The 10476-nt window shown below is 41.1% G+C and overlaps 1 protein-coding gene across 1 annotated transcript; it reads left to right on the top strand.

Moving 5' to 3' along the window:
- The first annotated feature begins 4534 nt into the window (after nt 1-4534).
- Nucleotides 4535-7296, top strand: MMP7 (matrix metallopeptidase 7). The gene is made up of 6 exons (XM_062020390.1): nt 4535-4656; nt 5160-5383; nt 5489-5637; nt 6252-6377; nt 6480-6641; nt 7171-7296. The coding sequence occupies exons 1-6, from the start codon at nt 4549-4551 to the stop codon at nt 7191-7193; spliced, it is 792 nt and encodes a 263-aa protein (XP_061876374.1). The 5' UTR covers nt 4535-4548; the 3' UTR covers nt 7194-7296.
- Nucleotides 7297-10476: the final 3180 nt, after the last annotated feature.

The following is a 10476-nucleotide window of genomic DNA, read 5'->3' as shown; positions in this document are numbered from 1 at the left end:
TCTGTGTGGTGGGAGACAGAACATTTCAGGTGTCAGTGACTTCAGCAGCAGCATCTGAACTGCTCAGCTAAGTGCTCCTGATGGCAGACAGTCATCAATAAGCAGTTGCAGGCCACAACTCACTCAGGTGATTTTACGAATCTAGTTACATGTAATGAAACTCATGAAACTCGGTGTTATCCTTCAGTTCCAAAGAAACTGAGTGAAAAACACTAAGGGGCTTGGTTAAGCAACCACTGAGGCTGGCGAGCAGCTACATGAATAACTGTTCTAAAGTTAACGAGGCTTCTTTGTGACTCACTCTTCACCATCTGCATGTGAGAGGCCCTTATTTGGTTGTGCAGCTTTGTAACGGTTGTCTGGTCCCACGTTGGAAAACTTAATGGAACTTGCTCTGTGTGAAACAGAGGCCACAACTCTGTTTGTTGCAGATTTTCTGCAGGATTATAGGCAGTCTGAGGTTGCCTTAGTCCAGGTACTAAGTTAAAGGTTTCCTACATGAAGGGATACGGTTTTGTCAAGACAAGATGTACGGTGTGCCTCAGATTACATTTTTACTCAGTCCTTTAAAGTGTTGAGTCAGACTTACAGCTGGATGGAGACAGGCACTGCTCCTGCCAGCAGGGTTTGGATCCACACTGCAGTGAAATGCAGCAGACTAACCTCCTGCCCTCCCTTTTTCCCCATGTCTTGCACATCTGCTTCTGGAGAAAGACTGCATGAGCCTAAAGGTTACCTCTTGTGATTTCAATTTAAATTGAATAAACCAAAGTATTATCTAGAGAATTTTAAGAGACCCACACGTGTCTGTTAGCTGGAGGAACAAAAAACTCCTGATCACTGACCAAAGGAGCAGACAAATAAAAAATGGAGGATACCAGAACTAACACGGGTAGGTAACATTTACAGGAATGTTATTTCCCTTGTGGTTTATTGCTCAAGACTGTTGTAAAAACTTATCGCTATATTTACATCTTTTTCTCACACAATGTCACAATTAGTAAATTCACAAGTTGAAATATGCTAATTTGATAGCTGAAGTATTAGTAAATTGGATAATGTTAGTTCTTGTCACGTTGTTTGTGCTGAACCTGAATACCTAATTCCTTCCTCCGGCCTTTCTGCTCCTAAAGCAGTGCAACATGAGGTAGATCTTGTTGGGAAATAGCTCAGTGCACCTTGATCCAGGCAAACAGGAGAGAAGAACTGGATTGCCTCTCTCCAGGGCTGATGCAAGACAAGATGTACATAAGGCCTTAAATTGCATCTTGCCTCAGTCCTTTAAAGATAGTGCTGCTAAGAGGTCATTTTGCACCCAAAAGGAGTATGCTGCACAAAGCCGAGACAAGTGGGCTGAAGGCTCCTTTTGTGGAAAAATACCAGGTAGGTTCTGAAGCAAACTGTGTCCCACTGGGCTAAGCCTCAAGAAATCACAATGCAAAATATCATTTTACTCTGTAGAAATATTTGTCATATTAGAATTTAATTTTTGTTAGTTAAATTGAATAATCAGATAACAGAACAAAACAAATCAGTTGTCCTGGAGACCATAAGAATCCAGTTTGGTAGGACCTTAAATATAATACTGCATGATTCACAAGTGACTCAAGGAAACCTTTTCCAAGGAATTTTTGGCCCTGCTTTGGGTAGACCACAGCCAGCAGCTAATCACTCACATAGCCACTCATTCACTTCCCATGCACTTCCCAGTATCTGTGCAATGACTACCTTGGAAGACAAACCTCATTCTCCCCTTCTTCTACTTGCCCAGTTTTATTGCTGAGCAAGACATTATATCACATAGAATATCCCAAATTTGGAGAATTTAGGTCATCTCTCCTCCCCTTCCAGTCTACTTCTTCCATATACTGTGGGGGCAGTGTGAAACAGGGAAAGCCTTGACAATGTGTACACACTGTTCACCAATATCCAAAACGCTGGTGTGTAATCAACACTGGTTTAGCCACAAATCCAAACAGCACTACAAAGGCTGCTATGAAGAAATTTAACTCTATCCCAGCTAGACCCATAACATTCACAAAGATATTCAAGTAGTTCAAGTAGCTCTTAACTTGCATTAACTCCACTGTTGGCTGCATTCTGGTTGGGCAGAATCCATCTGAGCCTCTCTCCAAGTCAAATGACCGAGGAACAGTGATCATTCACCACTGAATCATGCAGTTCTACTTCACTTTTTCACCTCATTCATGTCCAAAGCAGGCTCAGGTCTTAGTTCCTATATATGTGTTTTTCTCTAGACAAGAGCTTGTTCAAAGCAAGGTTACTCACTTCAGAAAATGTCACAGAGTAAATATTTTGGTGGCAATATTGTGAGTCTTCTTAATAGAAAATAACATCATGAAGTACTTTAATTTTCACTGTGTGGCTACAGCAGCTTCTATTATTAAATATCTCTAATGGCATTTCTTCTGACCTCCTTGAACTTTCTAGAGAAAGTTCAGAGGCCATACCCTGGCACAGGCATAGGCTCTCTGCAGAAAGTACATTATATGGCTGTTATGCTTGAGCAGGAAATTACTTTTTCTGACCCATAGCAGTTTTTGTCATTCAAGATCAAGACAAATAGATAAAGTCTGCAAAATTCCCACAGCTAAACCTAAAAATCATCATCCATTTCCTTTATTTATATTAGAATTAGATGCATTCCTGCTGATTTCGAGCCCAAAGAAATGAAATTGTTTTTCACTGAAAGATTTTCATTTCAGTTTCATTTCAGTCTCATTTCAGTTCAAGCTCAATATTCATCAAAACCCTCTCTCTTAAAAAAAAAAAAAAACAAAGAAAAGAAAAGAAAAAAGAAAAGAGTTGACAAATTTCCAGCAGCAAATAAAATGGAGCATGATGCCTGTCCTTTCTCAGCAAATTCTTGTGTTTAAACTCTCCTTTTCCGCTTTGCCCGTGACCCAGTTCGAGATGTATGCAAATTGCTCAATAGTCTGTCAACTGGAATGGGGCTTTTAAGGCTTTCAGATTCCTCTTGTGTATATGAGGAATTAATCAGTACCACACGCTAGACTCATGAAGTTCAAAGTGGTTTAAACACATCCTCATCTCCCGCCCTCCAGACCCTGGCCCACATCCTACTTTACTGCCACAGTCAGACATTAAGTCACTTGTTGAGGAATAAAAATATTAACTTGGTCCTAACAATAAACCAGCTTTTTTTCATCAAGCTTTAAAATTTGGACATTAGTAAATTTCCTGCAAGCCTACCAAAATGTATAGAAGTGATCACATTGAGAGTATCAGGGCTGTTTTCAGTATCAGATGAAAGCATCACTCATTTAGCACCTGCTTCAGACACTACCATGTAATCTAGTTCTCCCCTGCACATTTCATCAGTGTTTTGGTATAGATTATCTCTAATAAAAGCCTTTCTTGTCATGTCAGTCAGAAATAATCATACTTAAGCTGGGAACACACAAACTCTTCCATACACATTCAGCTATACCCATACAGTCTGTCCTATTGTGAGACATGGTAATGGTCTTTTCCCGCTTATGTACCCCTCCTTTTGGTTTAGAAGTAATATGGTCACAAACTGCACAGTCTGAAATAAATCACAGGCCAGCCTTTGGACTGGTACTTTCAGTCCTCAAAAGCTATCACTTTCAGTGAAGCCTGGTGGGATGAAGCTGCCACCAGTGTTGGTTGTGGCTGCCATGCTCAGCTTTGGTTTGCTCTGGCAGTGCTTCATGGACTTCCATCAGACTGCACTGGTACAGCCTAAAGGTAGAAGGTAGCTCCATGTTTGTTAGGGTAAGCTCCTCTCTTTTTTTCCAGAGAGATTTCACTCATTCTTGTAAATTATGTTTTATATCTATCTCTCCAATGTAAAGAGGCTGTCCTGAAAGACTACCTCATTTGGGAGGAAAGAGACAAAGGCTTTCTGCAGTCTCTTATTTCCAGAGGGCACAATTAAAGAGCTCTCTTCTGATCCCTCTAAAAACAGCAGAAACCTCTTTAACTTCACTGAACCGCATTTCCTGCAGCATAGGATAATTTGAATCAGAAAAATTCCTGAGATAGCATTGTGTGTGCTCCCTAAGAAATGCCAGTAGTTTAGGGGAGAAAGCACTCCCATCTATCTCATATCTGGTTCTGCATCAACTAATACAGGCAGGCTGTTGGACCAAAAGGCTGTTGCAAAATGCATTTCTGTCTAAGGAACTTGGGGGAAGCACAAGAAGTGATTATACAGTAACTATACTGATGAAGTTGCAGAAAGTGAACTTCCCTGTAACCCTGTGGTTTCACTACTGGAGTAATATAAAAATGAATGACAAAGCTGGTTGCTAGTTGTGACATGACATCAACAGGGAAGTCAAAGTAAAGATTTGTTTAACATGCCTTTCATTCACTTCTTAGAATAGTGATGACATTACATTAACACTACCAAAAAGTGAGTCACGTGTGCATTGCCACTTGGACCTATCAGGGTCTATATAAACACTTTAGCTGTAGTCTTGGGAGACAGATGGTCAAACCCTTCCTGCTGCAGCAAGGCATCTTGGTGAGCTGGGCACCATGCAATACCTCCTACTTTGTGCTGCCATCCTCTTACCTCAGAGTCTTGCTTTTCCAGCACGACTTAAACTGGAATCATGGAGTAACATCGACCTTCAGAATGTAAAGGTACGTTAACAGGGGACAATACAACTGCATATGAAAAACTTGATTTTTGATTCAGCTTCTACATTCCTTTCCTATCTGTTTATATTAGCTTCATATCTTACATTACTACAGAGGTAACATGAAACAATTTAAACTTGCTGATTAGCTTAGATGCCATAAATCTGACTTAGAAAAGAGATCAGGTTCTAACTGGGAAATAAAGGGGAGCATGTCATTTTCAAAATATCTCCAAAATATCATGTAGGCTATGTTGGAAGGCTCAAGATTTGAGTGCTCGGTAAATTGTGTTTACTTTAAAGGATTGCTTGATCACAGCACATGGCTGCTATGGCACTTCTTTTTATATGTGCTAATCTTTACTCCAGAGAGAAATGGGAATTAAAAGTACATCTACAACTAGCTGTGAATGGAGGACAATGAAACAATTCAGTCAAATGTAAAATGAAGTTACCAAAAGATCACAGATAAATGTATTCATTTTTATGTTCCCTTTTTTCTTCCAGGTATATCTTGATAAATTCTTTCCACTTTTCACAAAAACAGACGACCGAAGCTTAGAGGAGAGGATTAAAGAAATGCAGAGGTTTTTCCATCTGACTGTAACCGGAAAATTGAATGCAGAAACACAAGAACTAATTAAACAGCCCAGGTGTGGAGTCCCTGATATAGCACAATACAGCACATTTCCTGGAAGTCCAAGATGGAAAAAGACACATTTGACTTACAGGTTAGTGATGACTCAGGTCTTAAGGGAAAGGGAATGCTTTGTATTTAACTATGGGGGTTTCCTTCAACCCCTAAATGACATTCATCTGTTTCCTTTTGCTACCAGGATTCTCAATTATACACCTGATCTATCCCCAAGGAAAGTAGAAGATGCAATTAAAAGGGCTTTTATGGTATGGAGCGATGTGACTCCACTGCGGTTCCAAAGAATATCCAGAGGAAATGCAGACATCATGATTGCATTTGCACGTCATGGTGAGAATATTTGTCCTTTTTACAATGCAATAGTCCATATTTGACTCAGAGTACCTATTTCTTATAGCATAGCTTTAAGAAAGAACAGAGAGTTTGGAATTCTTCTGAAGCCTGCATAAATTTTATCTACTCTTTGTCATGCCACCAAGTTTTTATATTATGATTTGGTTTTATTCCTATGAAACTATTAGAAAATCCTTTCAGAGTTATGCCTGTGAAATGGAGGGAGAATTCAGCTCTAGAATGAGACACTGAAATTTAGATGTTCAAGGCCCTGTCTACCTTGGCAAATAGTGCAAACTATTAGGAACAGATTTGCAGAGCAAACCGGCTGGTTTTGCCTCAGAACCACATTTCTGACAAAGCCTCAGAAAAAGCTATCCTGTTCCTTCTGAAACATGCAGCAGCCTGAATTATCAAATTACAGTATTTGATTTCAAGTCAAGAATTTGTAAACCTATACTTCTCACTCATTTTTACAATCTTGCTGCTATCATACGATCTTCTTTTGAAGATTGCTAAGGAACTAAAGTAGCTCAAACATGCTTCAATTTATCCAATTCAAACATTGCAGCTGATACAATCTGATTACATTTATTTACTTTCCAATGCAGAGCATGGTGATGGAAATCCTTTTGATGGACGAGGTAACACACTAGCTCATGCATTTGCACCTGGAGAAGGACTTGGCGGAGATGCTCATTTTGATGATGATGAATGGTGGTCAGAAACCAATCGAGGTAAAACCCACATGTGTGTATGAAGGACAAGGGCAAATACTGTACATGTTAGAAGAACACAGCCACACATTTAACATACTTCTCTTTGCTTCTGTGCTGCAGAAGTTAATTTGTTCCTTGTTGCTGCTCATGAATTTGGCCATTCTTTGGGACTTGCTCATTCAAACGTCCGTGGAGCTCTGATGTACCCCGTCTACTCATATGTGAACCCAGCAACCTTCAGACTTTCAGAGGATGATAAGAGGGGAATTCAGAAGTTATACGGTAAATTTGTGATAAGATTTGATTTTCAATATAAAACCTACCAGGGTATAGGTTTTGCTGCTCTCCTTGGTTGCAAGGCTGTCACCAAAAAGAAAGAAAGGGACCAAACTTGGGAAAAACACATTCCTGTGTGCTCTGTCCACTATGTTCCTTCTGTAGTGAGTCCCCACTGCAGCCAAGAGGTGTCAGACCAGCAGAGCAGTGGCCTGGCACACTGCCTTTCTGCACGTCTACCTATTGGCAAAAAAGTCCTGCAGATCTTGCTCTACTGTTTCAGGGAGTGTGGCTACAGGCAGAGAAATGAGAGATCCTGTGCCACTTACCAAGTCAATGAGACAGTGAAGGCAGAAATTACTCAGCAGTAGGAGTGGAGCACAACTGAAACTGACCCCACAGGGCAAAATTTACCAGGTTTGCTTTTCTTTAGGCAACACCTTCCTCGGGGCATAGGAATGCTAGGAACAAAACATAGTTGTCTGCATTGTTTATTTCCAGTACAGTCTCTATGTTTTGTGCTTCTTTCCCACAGGGAAAAGATCATCAAACTCTTAAGTTCTTCAAGAAGACCAAAGAAGTCACATCTGGTTGGTTTTGTGTTCAAAACAATTTTAATCCTCTAGCAAATTAAAGTGGTAAACTCCTGGACTGCACTTTCTCTCCCTACATTTTTATATTGATTTATTTGCAATTTATTCAATTTCATTCCATTAAAAAAAAATCTAAACTTGTATACTCTGTTGTCTAATATTTTTTTTACCTTTTGGCATTACATTGGGGAATTAAATCATAGAATCATAGAATGGTAGGGGTTGGAAGGGACCTTTAGGGATCATCTAGTCCAACCCCCTGCAGAAGCAGGTCAATCTAGATCAAGTCTCATAACTCCTTCATGTGTGACAGACAAATATCTTCCTGAATAAAGGTGTAGGTACACAAAGAGCCTGTGGGCATTTAGTGATGGAGCTATAAACTCTGTTCCTGACTTGCTTTCTATTTCCATGTACCTTTTGGCCCTTCACAGCACCTACTGCTGCCTCCCACGTTGCTTCCCATACAGCTCACACATAGAAGAGAAGGTGTCCACAGTCCTTCAGCATTGGGATGTTTTCTGAAACGGAAGAGTTCTTTAATTTCATGTCCTCTCTGGCTTATCAGAGAAGTGGGTTTGAAGCAGTGGACTAGGATTCCCATTGTCCACTGTGGTATTCAGATACTTCTTGGGTATTTTGAATTAAAAAAAAAAAAAAAACACAACAAAACCCCAAACTAACAGGAACTCTCCTTTCCTCCTTTGGAAGTCTAATCTCATGTTTCCAGAAAACACAAACAAGCACAGAGGAGCGTAACCTTGGAAACACTGGGATGGCTTTCCAGTTGCTGGAGCTGGCAGGTTGTCCCAAGGCCCTGAGCTCCTCTCTGCTGCAGGGTGGGATTCCCACCTTCCTGCCATAACTGAAAAGCTGAAATGACGTGGGAAAACACATCCATGTCTTTCAGTCCCAGGAGATTCCTGGCTCCCTGAGCAAAGCACCACTTGAAAACCTTCAAAGCCTCCTCTGGATTTAATCCTTGGTTTAATCCTAAAATAGCATCTAAACACTGATACACTTCCCATGGTAGGCCTACTTCCCAGTCAGGTTTCTGGGTACCAACTGATCTCTGGACTTTGCTCTTCCTGACTCCTTGGAGCTGGAAGGGACATGACACCAGCTGTAAGGAACAAAGGTCAATTCCTCTCTGTGGCATTGGGAAACTACCTTCCTCCTGTCCTTCTGACCTCTTCTCTTCACTTCCTTTCTAGCTGACACTTTACCTTCCAGGTACTGCATGAAAAAAAGGATCTTCACCATCCATGGGATCCCCATTGCTCTGTGATTGCCTTGGAAGTGCCTTCAGCAAGGGCAATGGAACAACCCCATGGCTGCCTCCTCCATAAGGACAGATGGTAACTCCTGAAGACAGGAGAAGAGAGAAGTAGAGCTCCAGACCTGACACATGGGAAGCAGTTTATTCCATAAATAAATCCTGTTATTCCAGTTCATCTAACCTAATAATACCTGCTGCAAGCAGTAGCACCAGGTGGTAGAATGGTTGAAATAAATCACTGACAGATGTCTAGAGTGTCAAGGATATGTAAGGATGGTGTATGAAGCAGGGTTCCTGAAAGTGCTTCCCCCTCAGAAATGTTTCTTGCCTCTAGTAAGACAAAAGTTTGAAAAACACTCGTCAGTTACTAGCTATTTCTTCCACATGTAGCTCAAAGAGCAAGTAACTAGTGCTAAGTGGATATTATTCTGAAGACACAGCTGTCTTGAGGTACAAGACAGACAGGAAGCCACTAAACAGAGCCGAATTCCAGATTTCATCAAAGACTATGAAGAATGGGACTATTGAGATCCACAACCTATGTGCATGCTCAGACAACTTGGGTTGATGTGGGTGATGGTCCTGCACAGATGCAATGTCGATATCAAGAACCTTGTTTCAAAGTCCCTATAGGGAACATAGCACGAAACAGACACACCATGTTCTTTATTGAGCTCAAATCACTTGCTAGTGCTTCTTAAAGAGAAAACAAGCACAGAAGACACACAGAGGTCATCAGGGGAAATACTGTAGAAAGAGCCATTCCTAAGGATGCATGAGACAACCTGTGTACCATGCAGGAGGAGGCATTTTACTGACAAATGAGGAAGGCATGAGAACAAACCTGACTGAAAATAGCAGAGCTGTTTTCTAGTGAATATTTAATTTCCATATGACCCGTGAGAAGTGGAATAAAATTCCAGAAGTGTATTCCTAGGAAGCCTCCAGTAGCCAGAGGGTTTGTCCTCTGAGAGGGCAAAGAGCTATCATCATCACCTTACCTCTTGCGAGCTGCTGTTGAGCTTCCCTGGGCGCAGAGGAGCTGTTTGGGGAAGGCGGCTGCCGCGCTGCACTCCCGCTGCCGGGCCGACGGGGACCGGGCAGCATCTGCCTCCATCTAGTGGTACCACTCCGCAAACTGCACCGGCTTCACTTCCCGCTGTAAACTGCAGCTTTCTAGTCTTAAAGCACTCTGTTTTCCTTTTATGATAATCTATTTATATCATATTCCTCCTGCTTTTTAGATACCTTTACTTGTTTTTAATTGCCCTGTCTGTGTTGTCTCTTCTCCTTGGTGACTGTAACAGCGTTGGCTGTCTTTGGGGCAACACACATTCAGACACAACATCAGTCCTCTGTTTCAGAGTCTAGCATTTCTCCTCCTCCAGGGAGAATTATCTTTGCTGCGAAATGTATGGCACAATGTTCTGGGGTTTAGTTTCCTCTGGAATCCTGGAAACATTTAGTTATACAAAGAAGGCCAGGAAGAAGGTTTTACTGGGCAAAAAGACACTTTCATTCATCTTTTAAGTTACTCATTTCCCAATGAATAGCCTACCAAAAAGAGAAACAGTGTTCAAAAAATATCAAGACAATGCATCAGGATGAAGTGAGATGATTGTTTTGACACTATGAGGATGGACAAAGAGTACTAGTTAAAACATCTCCCATTGTCCTATTATTATATTCTTGTCTAGTTGGTCTGAGCTACACATGTATCTTTTTGGACCCAGCATAGCAGTCGTTATGCTTGACTGGTTTTTTTTCCTTTCTACAGGATATATCCTAAGTCCAACCTACTTTTCCAAGCTTTGCCATCTGCCCACATGCTCTCTCTTTCACTTTTTTACGAGATGATTTTGTCAACAATGTCTTCATCTGGTGGTTTAGTAATTGTCTGTCTCATTGCTTGATGAATATTTCTCTTGGTTTACTCTCATTCATGGATGGTTCCATCCAGGGCCCTTTT

This window comes from Colius striatus, chromosome 1 (genome assembly GCF_028858725.1).
Source record: "Colius striatus isolate bColStr4 chromosome 1, bColStr4.1.hap1, whole genome shotgun sequence".
In the NCBI taxonomy this organism is placed as follows: domain Eukaryota; kingdom Metazoa; phylum Chordata; class Aves; order Coliiformes; family Coliidae; genus Colius; species Colius striatus.
This window is presented reverse-complemented; position numbering and strand designations above follow the sequence as displayed.